Here is a 16,748-nt window from a genome sequence, read left to right as displayed (position 1 = left end):
ATGTTTACATGAGTACTTGAGAACTGTTCAGTCTCACTTACAGGTCTTTATGGCGGATGCATGTAGAAATTCCATCATTCGTCATTATTTACTGAGAAGACTGGAGCTTTTGTTCTTTAGAAAGCCAACTCAGCTCGGAAGCCTATCTGGAGCTCTAGGGGTCGTAGACCGAAACCTCGATCTCGAGACGCATACCAGGCTGGCCAAGCTTCGAGGCTCCAATACCTGTCAGAATTGGCGCATGATCAGGAGCCCACTTCCTCATATTCTCTACCATTCGACCAACGCCATCCTCTGTCCAGGCCTCATCTATAAGTTAAAACCGGCTCAACTCATATAGCCGGCTGAGTAATCTTACACGATGATTGCCGTTCTGTTCATTATGCTTGCGCCAAGCGCTTTCTTCCAAGCCGGCCCAGTACGGGATGCTGCTGGAAGAAATTAGTACTGAAAGAATTAACTACGGGCGAGCAGCCAAGCATTACGTCTTCATAAACTCAAGGGACAATTAAGCCTTGGGCCTTTAGGATTCCCGCAAGAGTCGGGCGGGCCATCAGTCCGAGTACGTCATGTTGGGAGGCCAAGCAGCGAACGAAGCAATTGCCAAGACAGTCGGCAAAGCAGCCTACGATGTGGTCTCTGGTGCCTGATGCCTGTGATCGCTGCCATTGATCAATGTAGATGGAATTACATTTGCAGTGGGTTATTTTGACGGTCAATTTCCGGCTTGCATTTTTTGACAATTTGTAAACGCGGTCTTCCGCCTACACCTTATTCATCTTGTCATGTTTGTCCGACCTCGCTTCCGTCAGGGAGATGATAGTTCCGAGTCGGTTGGTATTGTGTAAGACAAGTTTCACCGCTTGGGTAGAAGATCTGCTGTTCACGGGCCGAGACCTTGGGACTGTGGCGCAATCGACACGGCCATGAGTCGTCTCTGTTATTCTGCACGAAAGGCTAGCGGCACCCACATGTTCCGCTGGACACTACCCAAGGGGAGACTAGTTGCTAACACTTCCCCGCCGCCCCGGCGCTATGCTCCGGATCCTTCCTTCAAACATCGGGAACGCGGCCCCACCCCGAAACATCCCTCGGGGTTCAAAGTAGTCCGTCTGTACGCACGGGCTGACTGAGGTTCATTCCCGGAGGCGATCACCGGTACGGTCAGGTACTGCATTGCTGCCATCAATCCTCTCTTTACCTCCCTTTCCTGAAACTTTGGCATCCAAAGCTCGAATTCTTTGCCATCGTTCAGATGCGGAAGAGGCTTGTTCGGTACTTCTCTGCCAAGGAAGCTGCATAAGGGCTCCAACCCCAACCCGAGCTAGTGCTCCTAGAGGCGGTCTTTGGGAACGAGACTTTTAATTTTATGGGAGTGTTCCCGGCAGACTATTTTAACGTTCTTTCACCATTCGTTTGATCGCTGCAGCGAAACATCACGTATTGCAGATTCCATGTAAAAGTGACGGGCTTCAGCTTCTGAAGGGCTCTATGACGTTGAGTACAGCCCACATCTTCCAGGTGAAGAAAGAACTGATTTCGCCTTCGTCATATCATTTGGTCCCCTTCTCCAAGTCTCGGCCGACGAGCACAGCGTTGACCTGATTAAAGTGATGAGCTAGAGGGTCATTAGAGCCGTATGAGGGGAATGCGTTGCTATCAAATCGAAGATGAAATTTTTGAAGGCAGTCAAAAGACAGTCAAACACTCTCGAATGCAACTTCGGAGGATACAAGGATTGATTCCGTTTCATATGAACCTTCTGCGCTTCACGTTGCGCTTCTGTAAGCTGACCGCATTGAAAAAATTGGGGAAGAAAATCAGTCGCCATATCTTAAGTATGCGCCCACACCCTTCGGGTGACCTTATCATTTACGTTCCTTCCAGCTTGAGGTCATGCTCGATTGTGCGGCTGCAATTATGCCGTCCATTGACAACATGACGACTGTGTAAATCGTGATGAATTACACTCAGGTTCTTGCGCCAAAGCGCTTAGCATTATGCATGCCGCTATTTTTGTCAATCTGGTCGCACATAATCCCAGGATATAGTGCTATGTGCTATGGGATTCATCCTTATTCTGTACTCGTTAATCGAAACACGGGAATAAGCTGGTAGTTGGGGCGATGAGATTAACTGTACTCATCGTGAAACGGACAGCAAAATGTTGGGGTTTCATTAATGCAAACAATGTTATAAAAGACTCTCTCAACATAAAAGGTCACGTCCAAGATTATCTTCATCTTTCACCTATCTAGGTAAAAGAGCCAGCAGCTACTTTTCTTTTTAACGAAGAGGGCTTCAACATATCTAAACTGTGACTTTGGTTCTTGCGTTGAATGCTTAACATTAACTCAGTAGTTGCATCTAACAGTTATTTACCTTTTATCTCATTGCCGTGGCATCATAAGCGGTATATGCGTAAGGACAGTTGGGGCACGCAATAAGGAGGGTACCTAGTCATGAGAGTGGTGCCATGGTGAGCTGCTTACTAAATAGACATTCCACTAAGGTAAGGTAAGCAAGCATTACCACTATATCTTCCCTTAGGTCCATGTCACATACTCAAAGTACCAATCTGATAGCACACGACCACCACCGAAACTTTCAAACCACAGCGCCTGTTCCGTTCTGCTTTCCCTTATCAACAGCTAGATAGACTATATTGCATATTTAGGTTAGGCACATCCTCATATAGCATCAACTATTCTCTGGTTTATACATTTTTTAGATAACCTTAGAGGGTCTAAGTACATAATGAAGCCTCTTCAATTTCCGGTGTTAATGTAAACCTCAACAGCCTCATCCACAGACGGACTACCCTTGTATACTAACAGCACTGCTTACCATCCATTGAATTAGGTACCTGCATGGAACCTCAAGGTACTTCAGCTTTCCAACAAACCCGGATCGCACCTGCAAACGAGGCTGCCGATGACTACTTAAGGAACTCTTCACTCAACTTCAATGTCCCTCGACAAATCTCACCTCGCTTCTTGTCTCGCTAATAAGATCGGTTTTGCAACAGCAACAATAACATGATAGCAACATCATGTCACCGCTTCCCACTGGCAAAGACGCAAAGGAGCAGGCGCCAATCGCACAGTCCTGGCACCACTACGAGCAAACGGCCGACTCTTGGAAGATAGTCGCGAATCATGATGTGAACGATCCTCCAACGACCATTCCTATGGATATTGAGGCTAGTCCTCGCTTGGTTCTCGCCACGTGGAATGTGAGGGCCATTTCCCCCGAACCTGCCCGCCGCATCATCACAATTCTCGAGCATCTCATCAACCACGCACCCTCACCAGATATCATCTTCCTTCAGGAAGTATCGAGATCGATGCTGAATGCTTTATTGACCAACGACAAGGTTCGCGATGGATGGTTTTCTAGCGAAAGAAACACAAGAAACTGGATTGGCACTCCTCTGACATCTTTCGCCACCATGACTCTTCTCTCAAAGGCTAAATTTGGCCACGTCGGTAGGGCAGCCCTCGTTGGTCTCGGACGGATTTCGCGCATCAAATATCGATCAATTTGGAGACGGGATGCGTTGTGCAGCGAGGTTTTCATACCATCACGGCGACCAAGCACTCCAACAGGCGCATACGAGCGACTACAGCTTGTGAATGTGCATCTAGACTCTCTACCTAGCGGGGCATCATGCCGCCAAACTCAACTCAAACTCATCGGGTCGCTTTTGCACGATGCCGGTCACGGGTTGGTAGCGGGAGACTTCAATCCCGTCTCTCCTGATACTGATGCAGGTTTGGTAGAAGAGAATGGCCTCCTCGACGCTTGGAAAGAGTTGAAAGGCGAGGAGCATGGGTACACATGGGGAGTCGACGGGACCGCACCGTTCCCTCCGAACCGGCTGGACAAGGTCGCAATGGTGGGATTGAGGCCAATTCACATTAACGTCTTGCATCCAATGCAGATACTCTTGCCTGGTGAAGGTAAGACAATTCCTTGTAGCGATCACTCGGGGCTCAAGTGTACTTTTACTCTGGCTTCACTTTAGTAATTGGAAATTTCCAGAGCCACATTGATGTAATCTAGGCGAGCTGTGGCATCGCGGAAATCGTGCCTCAACCCTGCCATTGTCACGTTTGCTCTGAGAATCTAACTGCATGAGCGTTAGCACCAATGTCAGCAATAAGCAGTGTAGCTGCCTAATGACCCCCTCACACCAGAGGGCAAATTATCACGGGGAACGCATGCTCATTGGTTTGCCTCCGATTTTCTATGGAATATTTTCACTCCAAATATCGTCAGCGTTCTACTTGGGGAGACCATTGAGACAATCCAACATTGAGTCTGGGTCTCACCATGGAGCATCTTCCGATTCCGCGCGACCCAATACGCGGGCATCCGGCCATCCAGTTGGGCACCAAACAGTTTCACGAACCTGGATCTTTCCTCGACTATCCGATGCAGCATGGCGGCGTTCTCGATGCGCAGTATCCACATGTTCCCACACAAGCTGATGCCCTGCAAGGACGGTTCACAGCCGGAATATCGCACATGCAGGTCATCGACTACTACCAAGGCTGGTTGTTCTACTCTTTGATCCAAGAGTTTCTGGGAAATTTGTACCAATGGCAGAATTACACGTCTTGGAGTTACGATGATCAAGGAAAACTCAACACCATTACCCTGTCGACTCGGACGTTGCATGAGGACCTGGCATCGTTGCGAGCAAGTGGTGCGCTCGCCTCTATTCGACCCGGCGATGAGCAGGAAAAGCATCTCAATGAATGCTTGAATCAAGCGTTTACGGCCTTTGACGAGATCGAGTTGAGGTTCCCAGGCTTCCCGACGGCCTTTGCCGAAGAAACTTTGTGCCTGGCCAGCTTGGGTGAGACACTGGATTCTGCGGTCCAGACTGCCCTTATCCACGGACCAGTGGACAGTGAGTTACACACCCTGATATGCCAAGCGGAGCTCAGGGGCCGCCGGCACCGTCCAGATATTGGAGTGAAGGCTGATGAGACCGCTCATGTAGAAATGAACAAGAGTATACAGCACTTCCCAAAGTCGGCCAAACGCCCCTGGTTTTCCAAGGTCGCCCCTCTGCTGGATTTGTCCACGGGAGAAGTTAAGCTTGCAATGATCAAGGCTGGATGGTGCCCTGGTGATATTGCCAAGATTAGCGACAGCTTTGACACTATTGCCGCCTTCTACTACCTTAGCAAGTTCAAGGCGGATCCGACCGTGGTGGACTTGCACAAAGAATGCGACCAGTATGGCTGCGGCCTCAGAATACCGGCAGAGCCCAAGCACATGAGTGAAGCTTGTGACTGTCCCGGAATGGTTACATTCGATGAGGAAGATCTCATCAAGATATATCAAAAGGGCAATGTTCCTTGCTTTTGCATTGGAAGGCTTGAGGACGGCAGCTTGGGGATCGGTCTGACTTCCTGCAGCATCGACGAGGAGTCCCAGAAAGATCCCGACAATCACTTCGTCGCGCTTTCTCATGTATGGTCAGAGGGTATGGGCAATCCGGCGGCCAACGCCTTACCCTTTTGCCAGCTGGCTTACGTGCAACACTGGGCCATGATGGCCTATCAAGCTGTGGAGGAGAAGGAAGAAGATGATCCCAGGAGCGGCACCGGTATCGTGATCCATACGAAGCCAAAAATACGCCAGCTCAACATTTGGATTGATACCATGTGTTGTCCGGCGACTCCGGGATACGGGAAGAATCTCTGCCTTTCCATGATGCGTGAAATCTACTCGAATGCCTACGTTGTCATGGTGAGAAGCGCGGTGCTCGAAGCTATGGAACTCGGCGATATTGTACGGGAACCTGCCAAAGGGGTGATGGACGTCGCCGCGCAGGTTTATCTGTCTCCCTACATGCGCAGGATGTGGACCTTGCAAGAAGCCGTTTTAGCAGGAGCCTCCAGGGCTCGAGGTATCGGCGACCGTCTCTGCCTCTCTTTCGCCGATGGCATCCTCACACTCGAGTCAATCATCATCCTCCTGAAGCAAGCACCACCTCAAGAGGCCTTATTAGCATACCGCTTCATGGCAGAGTTCCGCGACCTTAGCACTCACATGTGGCAGTTTGGGGACGACGATGACGGCAAGCCGATGAAGCACAACCTAAAGGGGTTTGACTTCTTCATGAACATGCTTACTGTCGCTCTAAAGTACCGCAACGTCACGGTCGCGTCCGACGAAGTAATTTGCCTGGCCACGCTGCTCAATCTCCGCATCAACAGCACAAGAGGGGTCGTGCCGCTGATTGGTCAGGGAGAAACTCCCGAGGAGGGCATGTGTGAATTGTGGCGGAGGCTCCAGGCACTCGGAGGCAGTTTGCCATCCGACCTCATTTTCTCGTGCGTCCCGCGTGTCCAGGAACCGGGATTTCGCTGGGCCCCCGGCACCCTTGTCCAGTACGCAAAGCACGGCAGTCTCTATGTTTCTCATTCCAGTGCGTATCCGACTGAAATCACCGACAAGGGTTTGCATGTGAGGCTTCCCGGGGCGCGACTCACAAGTCTGATTGCCGCTCCTGATATCATTGGGAGGATGTTACCCAAGGTATCAATGAAAGACGAAAAGTTCGATAAGACGTCACAACCGGAGCAGGAGAATACACCACCTTCGGTCTTCATGATAAAGCTACAAGCGGATGACGACAGGTGGTTTGCTGTTAGAGTCCACGGGGACGAAGATGACGCCCAACAATCCGGGTCGGTTCAAGCAGAATCACGCTCAAATCTTGGTCAAAAGAGAAATCTGCTGCAGCTCTTCAGGGGTGACTCTACAGCGCTGGTTTACCAAAATGTTAACATCACCGGGCCAGGTCTACTCGTTTCCATTGTCACACCGCCTTCAGACCTGAGTGCTCTCGAGGTCCTGAGTCTGAACCCGGAGCCCTTACAGGCCAGAAGCGCGTTTCCGGTGAAGATTGTACCACTGAGCGGCGGCGCCTGTGTCATTGCCGAGGCAGCTAGCAGCTGTGTTGAGAAACTGAATCATGCTTTGGGGGCTAGAGCGAGACAGCAAGGAGGAGGGGAGGATATCGTTAGCACTGTCTGGGAGAATGCCGGTCTCATTGCTGAGCTGTTCTGGCAAACAGCCGAGAGACTTGTAGGAGAGTCCAGCGCCTTGAGGGAAGCTTTGTATTTCGAGGTGTTGTCTGGGAAAGCTTTTGCCACTTTTGAGGCTGCAGTCGAGCTGTTCACGCAATATGTGCGCAAGGTGGCTTATTTTGGCGGAGGTATGAGGTGTGAGACCTATCCGGAGGACCAAGACTGGTATGTGGATTGATCTGGTCTGGACCAAGCATGGGCCGTCGCGGGGTCGCCGGTACCAACGCTAGTGTTGGTGGCCTCGGTATTGGCGAATAAGCTTATAGGAAGGCTAGACAAGTTCCAATGGCACTTGGGAGAAGGAGGACGGAATTCAATGGGTCGTGGGGGCCGCTGCATAACCGCATTTCTACCTAACCTCTTCGCTTAAGATGAGTTTATAGTTGGGCAATTTATAAAGCACGCGTGCGAAGGCTGATGACCTGGGTACTCTTTCGTCAGTTCAAGATGTGATATTTTCATGTAGGGACTGGGCCTAAGGCAACTTGATTTGAGGACGAAGATTAGCGTGTGGATTGATCCTGATGTTGATCGAGGAGAGGCCCTCCGCGGGCGTACAATTTTAGCTTCAACTCGCTCACGCCATTGAGAAATGAATCACTCTTTGGTTTTGGACTTCCTAGGTATGTTAGGTAACACGAGACGGCAATATTTCAGAGTCCGACCTAGCTCGTTGTGGCTCTGAGACAAGCAGATAACCTAGAGCAATGGTCTGTGGAAATAAATGCTAATGACGTTGAATAACCTCATGTGAGACAAGACCTACTTGACGGGTGGCTTGTCGGACCGGCGAGATTGGATCGCATGCTTGATCACGGCCCGGGGAAGCTCGCATAATTATCATTCAATCCTTTCATTAGGTACCTTGCTTATGCGAGTGTAATATGTAATTCACAAGATCCCCCTTGGAGACAGTGCATTCCTCAAATTACTGGTTGACCTCTTGAATTGGGAAGAGGGATTAAAAAAAACACCCCATAAGCCTCACCGTTTGGGGCGTTCGGCGAGAATGGCTGTGATATCCCGACAGTCTGGTGCTTGACATCCGATCTCGAGACATCCAAATGTACGAGTCATCAGAATTATCCGCGGAAGTCTTGCTTGAAAATTATCGCCCCTCTTCAAGCACCTCGATCGCAACCGGCAATGTATTTTCCACCGCCTCGACCGGACATCTCGGTAGCCTGTGCTACGCCCGCACTGGAATCTGATCTACTATTTTCATTTCCTACTACAAAGCATCCGCATAGAGATTTAGTAGGCCATCGAACGTCAAGACCTTCCATCTTCTCTGGACACTAAACCAGTCGACTCGCCCAACGAAGTACTTCCTACAGCCGATCATGGCGAGACAGTTTGATCTAGTCCTTTAAGATAACATTGCACGTTCATTCCTGTCACTTCGAATAGTCTCTCAATAGCTTGACAACACCCTATTGTTCTCCTTTGCTATGGAAACGGCTGCTTGGGACCCGTCTGCAACCGGAACATCAGATGGCAAAGTCTTGGCGATAGAGAATGAACGTGTTGATGTGGTCGAGATGATCGAAGTTTGTCCAGAGTTCTTTGAACACAGGGAGAATGGTTTTTTCGATGATCGTTTTTCAAGTGGTGATCTTTGCCGCCATGTCTATTTCTTTCTGTTCTTAATGGAGAATCGTCTTACTTGGGTCCCTGAGAAACGCTCCTATGAGGGCTCTTGGAACTTTTTTGTGTCTTGCGCTCATCCAGGACCGAGCCTGGCTGTACAGAACTCGCAGTCCTTGATCAAATATGCCGAAAATGCCGGGCTTATGGAAGCTCCTCTTGCCGCTGCTGCTGCTAGGGGGCAGGAGTTTGGCACAAACATGCCTCGATGCCCTTAACAACGATCAGGTAGACGCGTGTGTATGTTACTCTCTGGAATATGTTGTCAGTTACGTCGCCTACATAGCCGTTTCTACGTCATACACATCCAACTGTGAGGCTCTGCCCACACTCTCAGCCACTACATCCGCAGCTGCGCGATTCCTAGAGAGCAACCTCGGCGGGGGCAACTATTCAGGGTATGTGACTATCAGCAATGGAGTTTACACGGGCACAGATATCTTGGCCGGGCCGACGACACGGGCGATTTTGGGACTTGATGGGTCAGGGACGCTCGTAGTGGAGGATCCGCCCTCGTATACGACAGTTTCTCGAACTGGTACGGCAACAGTAAGCCCTGTATCGCTTCCGAGCTTCATTAACTCCACGAGCTTCCTAACGACGAACCCCATCACGGCACCGCAAACCATCCTTGTCGCCAACCCCACGCCTGGGGCTTCTATAGCCTCCCGGGGGACTGTAGTCGTCGCGGTCCCTGACCCAAGATTATACAACACGAGCACCCTCGCTTACGCCGGAACCGACCCCCTAGGCGCAGCTCGGACGACTATTTCGACTATTGCTGAGTCTGGATTTGTGCCTGGCACCTACGTCGTTGCCGTCGCTACCACGACTGTGCCGGACGTATCCTACGATGTTTCTACCGTTGCATACACTGGAACAGCCGCCCTTTCTGGTCCAACTGTAGTGTCAGTCATCCAGCCTACGAATAGGAGCGGTCGAGGGACCGTCGTGATTGGGGTTCCTCCGACCGGGGTTCCGCCACCTCAGGTGACCTCGATTGTTCCATATGAGGGCACAAGTTCGATTACAGGAGCGACGACGATACTCAACAGGCCCTTTGATGGCACCGTACCAGGAACTGTCGTAGTTGGACTGCCTCCATCTTCTTTCATCACCCAGACTGTGCCATTCACGGGCAAAGAAGTCCTCACGGCCCCGATCACAATTTCGATAATCCCGCCGAGCGGATCTCAACTCGGGACCGTTGTCGTCGGAAGTCCATCAGCCACATTCCTGGCCAGTTTCGTCCCCTTTACCGGATCGACTCAGGAGACGCTGTCTGTGATTCAGCCTACGGGTACATCCCCTGGAATTGTGATCATTGGACAGCCCGGAGATCCTTACGCTGATGTCAATGATCCTACTTTGACGTCTGCATCTCAAGTAATGCCAACCCGATACGTCACGTCGATTGTCACATATACCCCTGCTTCAGACGCTCCAAATACACCATCTACTTTGGCGGTCATAGATGGCACGGTGATTATTGGTTTGCCGCGTATCATTTCCCCGGCTGCGACTGGTTCAGACTCGTTCATTACTTCTGCAAGGGGATCTTTTGTCACCTCAACCATAGACTTCACTGAAGGTGCAGACTTGCCGACGGGCGTTGATCCCGTGGGAACCATTCCTGGAACCGTCTTTGTCTATGCTCCATCGGCAGCCAGAGACCTTGGGCCGTCGTTCGTCACATCAGAGGTCATTTTGCTTGGGACGGCAGCTGGCTCGGCACCTACAACCGTCTCGATCGTGGAACCAACGGACGGGCTCCCTGGAACTATAATCATCGGAAGACCGGCCATTTTCGTTACTTCGACAGTTCCTTGGACAGGTTCGATTCCTTTGCCATCTCGGACAACAGTTGCCGTCGTGGCTCCCTCTGGAGACAGCCCTGGCACAATTTTCGTCGCGGACCCCACGTCTTTTGGTAGACAGTTCTCAACCTCCTTTGTTCGCCTTTCCGGTTCCTTAGAAGAGGGGGCCGCAACAACACTGACGCTGATCCCCGGCCAGGGGACTTCGCAACCAGTTGTCGTCATTGGAGTGCCTGACGATTATATAACTTCCACTGTTGACTTTAGTGGCACAGGGATCCTGACAACGAGAACTACGCTTTCGACACTGCCTCCGAATGGTGTAGCACCGGGCGTCATCATTGTCGCTGACCCACCGACATCAGTCTCACCTGGTTCTGCCGTTGTCACGGCCGGAGTTTCTGATGGCACTCAGCCCAACTATGTCACCTCAACGGTGGTGTATGGTGGATTGACTACATCTGTCCTGACCAGCGTTCCGCCCTCCGGTTCCAACAGGGGTACAGTGGTTCTCGCTGTTCCTTCAGCGGCTGCAGGAAACCCGTCGCCAACACCCGTGTCCCAGTTGAACAACCCGAGCGTGGCGCGAGCCTCATTCGTTACTTCGACTATTGTCAGTCTCGTTGGCTCTTTAGTTGCCTCACGAGCAACCATCTCAACTGTTACACCTGACATTGCGAATTCTATCCCTGGCACATACGTCGTGGCCTTACCCAACGCCTACATCACCTCCACAGTACCATGGACTGGAGAAGTGCCCTTGTCGACCGTTACTACGATTTCTATCATACCTCCTTCCAACTTCCAGCCTGGTGTGATCGTAGTGGCTGCCCCGAATGCGATAGACTCATCCACCACACAGGCAGTGGGCAGTGGCACAGTTCCAACTCCAGTTCTTGCAAGCAATGCTTCCCCGGGAAACTCACCTACACCACTCTCTGTCACTCAACTACCAGCTCAGACGCTTTTCACCACCTCAACCGTACGTCTAGCAAGTGATCTCGGGATTTCATCAGCGACGATCTTGACTACCCAACAAGCTAGTCCAGGATCACCATCCACGGTGTTGCTTGGTGTTCCAGACCAAGTCGCCAACTCAGAGGCCTCTACCGCAGGAGCAGAAGCAGAGACCATTATCAATCCGAATTCTGGGCCTCAACCAGCCAGTAGCTCAGCAGCTGTATTCACGTCGACCGCGACGGAAAGCTCCATCGCTTTTAGTGCTTCCGTTGGCTCTGTTCCTTCGACGACGGTACTCGGCAATACTGCGCTCAGTTCCTTCGTCATTTCAGACATCTTCTACACTGGGACCAACTCGTTCACCTCGCCCATCCCGCTGACGACTCTATCTGCTGACCTCGGCAGCCCTATGACTGTGATACTGTTACAGCCGTCATCGGCCATTGGCTCAACTGGCAACCCTGTCGGTGGTTCTGGCTCAACTAGTTCGCTGGCAACTGGGTCAAGCCCGACAACGAGCGCGTCTCCTTTCAGTAATGTTGCTGGCACGGCTTTCTCAACTATCGCCAGTACGTCTGTTCTTGCTGATTCAAGCATCAGCACCACAGCTTCTTCTGAGCGCTTTTCCAACCAATCTCCCTTTGGTACACCCCCAGATTCAGCGGTGACAACCCCTCTTGCCACGGTCTTCGTTGACTACACAGGCACTGGAGTTCCAAGCGAGTTTTTGACGCTAAGAACGACTTCGGGGACCGTGGTGATTCAACGACCTCGACCTCTGACGACTGTGCAGACTTTCTACTCTGGAAGCGTTTCCATTGCAATTCTCACAATCATTCCGTCCGGGACCGAGGCTGCCACCATCGTCTTTGGGGTTCCATCGCCGGTAAACACAACGCCCGTCACGAGCTTCAGTCAAGAATCACTCAGCGTGGAATTGCCGTCAAGCACAAACTCGATTGACACACTCATTTCCGCGGACCCCCAGATAATTGTGAGTAGCACTGCCAGGTCATCAACACCAGTCGCGGTTCCGGGGACATCTACTGGTACGAATCAAACTTCAAGTGAGCTGGTTGCGGACCCGACTTCACAGATTTCGTCACCTATCTCCTCGACCCGGTCCTCTAGTTCGGAAACCATTTCATCCTCCAACAATTCTGGTGCGGGCTCTCCCGCGTTATCCGCAATTCTTTCTCGAGTATCCTCAACTTTGACGTCTTTGGATTCGACCATAGAGTCGTCTTCATCAGTACTAGCTCAGCCACAAGCAACCTCACTGAGTAGCTTGACGGCTTCATCTACCGCTAATACGGCAACGGCAACGACAGTTACAGACGCCGCTCTAACATCGAATTCCGTCTCGGAGTCGAGCAGTTCGTCATTCAGCCCCATTCTCTCGGGCTCAGTTGCCCCAACTGCATCTTCATCCCAAAGTACCAGCTCAGGAGCCATCAGCTTGAGTATTATCAGCTTAGATGTCTCGACTTCAGACCCATCAAGTCAAGGGTCTGGCACCTTTACCTCAAACACGCCCCCTCCGTCCTTGCTGAGCACATCGATTTCAATTACAGCTGATCCGAACCTGATAAGCTCAATACTTTCCACTGCAACTTCATTATCTACATCGGACGCAGCCTTTTCAGCGAGCAGCGGTGGCCTCTCTCTTTCAGCAACCGTCGAGGTGTCTGTCGAATCGACCGTCTCTTCAACCGCTGCAAGAACACCCTCCACGCCATCCACCAGTCCAAGCACTTCGCTCTCCTCTGTTCTAGATATTTTAAGCGATACCACAGCTTCCTCTTTTTCTTCTTCAAGCGGATCAGGATCACAGAGTTCGACTTCGTCAGACGCTACAGCCAGTACATCACCCAGCTCCGAGCTCTCAATCCAAAATGGACCTTCATCCAACTTGGCGAGCACGGATGTTCCTGCCCCATCTGACTCGGTGGTCTCCTCTACTGCGCTTCCCAACATTCTTAGCAGCCTTTCCGAAAGCATAGAGTCTTCTTCAACTCTCATCTCGTCATCCTCGGGTACTTCCACGTCTACCGGGACAGATTCGACGACTGCGGAGACTAATGCTGTTTCCAACGACTCATCGGCACAGAGTATGAACCCAGTATCTTCTAACCCTTCTGATTCAAGCACCTCCTCGCTCGACCCAGGCATATCTGTCGGTTCTAGCGGTCTTATCGGATCGACCACAACATCCGGGCTTAGCTTAGTAACCCCGACAGCAACAGTTGTGACCTCTGTGGTCGTGTTCACTGGAACTGAGTCCTTCACAGGCACAGGATTGGTTCCTCTCACCACCATTTATCCAAGTAATAGTGAGGCCCCGACGGTAGTCTTTGGGGCGGCTAGAGAACTCTTTTCTTCCGTTGCTGTTCCGTACTCTGGTACGGGTATCATCACTGGACCTCAGCAAGTGAGCATTGTATTGCCCAGTGGCTCGGACTCACTGGTGCTTGGAACCATTGTCTACGCAACGCCTGACCCTTTTGTCACGTCTGAGGTAGACTACACAGGAACAGGCACTCTGGTCTCGCCTCTACCGTTGACCACCATCTACCAGTCTGGCACGGTACCGGGGACCGTCATTTTGGCAAGGCCGGCTATCTTTGCCACGTCTAGTACCAGCTCGTCCACCCATTCCACTGCTTCGAGCGAGTCTTCCATTTCTATTGAGCTTAGTACGACATCACAGTCTAGGAGTTCGAGTGACAGTAATGCGTCATTAGAAACGAGCTCCTCGTTCGCATCAAGTTCTCAACTGGAATCTACCCCATCGTCCACTTCTTCTGAAAGCTTGTTGGGACCGAGCAATATCCCAGAGTCTACCACCTCAAGCACGCCTACTGTCTTAGCTGAATCTGGCACAGCGAGCGAGTCCCAGTCACCGTCAAGCGAACTTGCATCGACAGCCCCATCAACCACGTCCGAAGGTGTCAGCTCGACGATCGGTGAGCTGAGTTCTTCTACAATCATCTCAGCTTCTTCAATTGGTTCCAGTTCGAGCCTAGGACCATCAAGTTCTATCGCAGCATTAACCGACGCCAGCCTCTCGACCGGTGTCAGCCCCGATCCGGCGTTTCTGAGCACGTCTCCAATCTCGATAAGCGATTCAACTTCTCCGACCTTAACGGCTGAAAGCTCCATCTCCTCGAGCCGAACGACCCTTTCGACTGTGCCAGATACCACCACAAGCCAGAGGAGCCCTTTCTCGACGGAGATAAGCAGTTCGTCGCAGGCGCCTGAAATAAGTAGTCAGCAGTCGAGCGACTTCACAGCGTTGTCTAGTTCAACAGCATCGTCCACTACTCCTCTTCCTGCTTTCAGCAGTACCACTGAGTCTTCGTCAATCGAGGCCGCAACTTCGCCGTCAACAGCTGACGCTAGCATGACAAGTTCGAGCAGCAGCACAGACAGTACTGGCATGCTCGAAGCTACCACGGGGTTTGAAGCAACCAGTGGCGCAACATCAAGTAGCGGAGTTGAAAGCGGCAGCGCCACTGACACTGGAACAACAGGGGCGGCCTTCGCTTCCCTACTGACCACAAGTGGTTCGAGCTCTTCGAGTGATATTGCAGCTACGTCAAACATTGCCGACCCCAGGAGTAGTAGTACTTTATCCGATGTTCTCAGTTCCGAGACCAGCGTCAGCACTTCAATTAGTATCGAATCCGAAGCTAGTAGTGCCACCTCTATGGATACTACCACAACGGAACTTACCTCTTCCACATCCACCATTGCTTCGAGCTTGGCCATCGAGTCCCTCACAACGCCGATAGTCACCACCTCAGAGACAACGAGCAACGATATCAGCCGCAGCATCTCAACCACCAGCATCACTAGTGAGTCAGATCAGAGTAGCAGCACCAGCGATATCGAGACAGTATCGACATCATATGCCTCTCTCATACCCACCACCGATGCGAGCTCTTTGTCTGGCATCTCCATCACAGCAGGTGGGACAACCTCAGAGCCCAGCAGCTCGGTTGCGGATATCACCAGTTTGATCTCAAGCACCGACATACCTCCGACAACTCCCACAAGTCTTTTCTCCGAAGCAACCAGTACTTCTTCAGAAGCCACGACCTCCACTGGTGATCCACCGAGCACGCCCAGTAGCTCGCTCGCAGATGCTGCATCATCACTCTCGCTGACTGATGCCGATACAGTCACCTCTAGCTCTTTGCTCCCGACAAGCAGCGGCCTGGCAACAGCTACACCCATCTCTTCTGAGACTTCACCAGTTTCAATCACGACAGCATCTGTGGATGCTGCTTCATACGTCACGTCGCAACTCATTTACACCGGCCCTTCTTCGCTGTCTGGGCCTCTCCCGTTGAGCACTATCCAGCCAACGAATGGGTCCCCAGGCACTGTTATTTTGGCATTTCCAGCATCATTCTACACCACTTCAACGTCAATTTACACTGAAGGCGACTCTTACATCGTTCCGTCTGCCATTAGCACAGTTGCACCGTCTGGAATAGCCAAGGGGACTGTCATATTTGCAGCTCGCTACGCGGTGGCTCGAGTTGTGTATTCAGGAACTTCAGTCATCACAGAGGCCATCCCTGTGGCGACCTACCCAGGCAGTGGAACAATAATTGGCACCATTGTCTACGCTTATCCTCCGCCAAGTTTGGCAACGTCCGAGGAGTCCACGAGCGGAGCATCTACCACTGCATCTACAGAACCCCTCAGTTCGATCACTCCTCAAGTCAACTCGACTTCGTCAACTTCCTCCGACGTTAACTTCTCTTCGACCCCGTCAAGTAGCTCAACTTTATCTACCGTACCTTCATCCTCGGAGGCACCCACTGAATCACCGACATCTTCAAGTGCCACTTTCACGGCCGACCCTGACACATTACTGCCAAGTTCAACCTTTGGATCGACGACAGAGGAGCGGACAACGTCGAGCGGGCTACCTTCCGGGATTACATCATCACCATCGATCGATTTTACGGACTCCTCAGCTTCATTGACTTCGTCTACAGCTGACTCAGGTACCCAACAGATATCGTCAGCCAGCCCTTCAGCGAGCGAAGAACCAGCTACTTCGAGCACGTTGATCAATGAATCCACGTCAATATTATTCACGTCATCGGCTCTACTGCCTACGAGCTCTGCGGAAACTACTGAGCTCGATACGAGACTACCTCCATCGAGCGGCTCCTCATCAGTTGTAGATAACAGC

The 16,748-nt window shown here is 51.5% G+C and overlaps 3 protein-coding genes across 3 annotated transcripts; 2 read left to right on the top strand and 1 right to left on the bottom strand.

Moving 5' to 3' along the window:
- Window positions 1–3,052: 3,052 nt before the first annotated feature.
- Window positions 3,053–7,290, top strand: CORC01_04903 (HET domain-containing protein; the record flags this gene model as incomplete). The annotated part of the gene is made up of 2 exons (XM_022616550.1): window positions 3,053–3,962; window positions 4,307–7,290. The coding sequence occupies 2 exons, from the start codon at window positions 3,053–3,055 to the stop codon at window positions 7,288–7,290; spliced, it is 3,894 nt and encodes a 1,297-aa protein (XP_022476912.1).
- A 1,604-nt stretch (window positions 7,291–8,894) lies between these two features.
- CORC01_04901 (uncharacterized protein) lies at window positions 8,895–16,552 on the top strand (the record flags this gene model as incomplete). The annotated part of the gene is made up of 2 exons (XM_022616548.1): window positions 8,895–16,343; window positions 16,430–16,552. 2 exons carry the CDS (start codon window positions 8,895–8,897, stop codon window positions 16,550–16,552), a joined length of 7,572 nt encoding a protein of 2,523 aa, XP_022476910.1.
- Window positions 12,797–13,708, bottom strand: CORC01_04902 (uncharacterized protein; the record flags this gene model as incomplete). Its single annotated transcript, XM_022616549.1, has 2 exons — window positions 12,797–12,994; window positions 13,061–13,708. The coding sequence occupies 2 exons, from the start codon at window positions 13,706–13,708 to the stop codon at window positions 12,797–12,799; spliced, it is 846 nt and encodes a 281-aa protein (XP_022476911.1).
- Window positions 16,553–16,748: the final 196 nt, after the last annotated feature.

This window comes from Colletotrichum orchidophilum, assembly GCF_001831195.1.
Source record: "Colletotrichum orchidophilum strain IMI 309357 chromosome Unknown Scaffold_33.1, whole genome shotgun sequence".
NCBI lineage: Eukaryota > Fungi > Ascomycota > Sordariomycetes > Glomerellales > Glomerellaceae > Colletotrichum > Colletotrichum orchidophilum.
The sequence above is the reverse complement of the archived record's forward strand: the minus strand, read 5'-3'. Positions and strand labels throughout refer to the sequence as shown.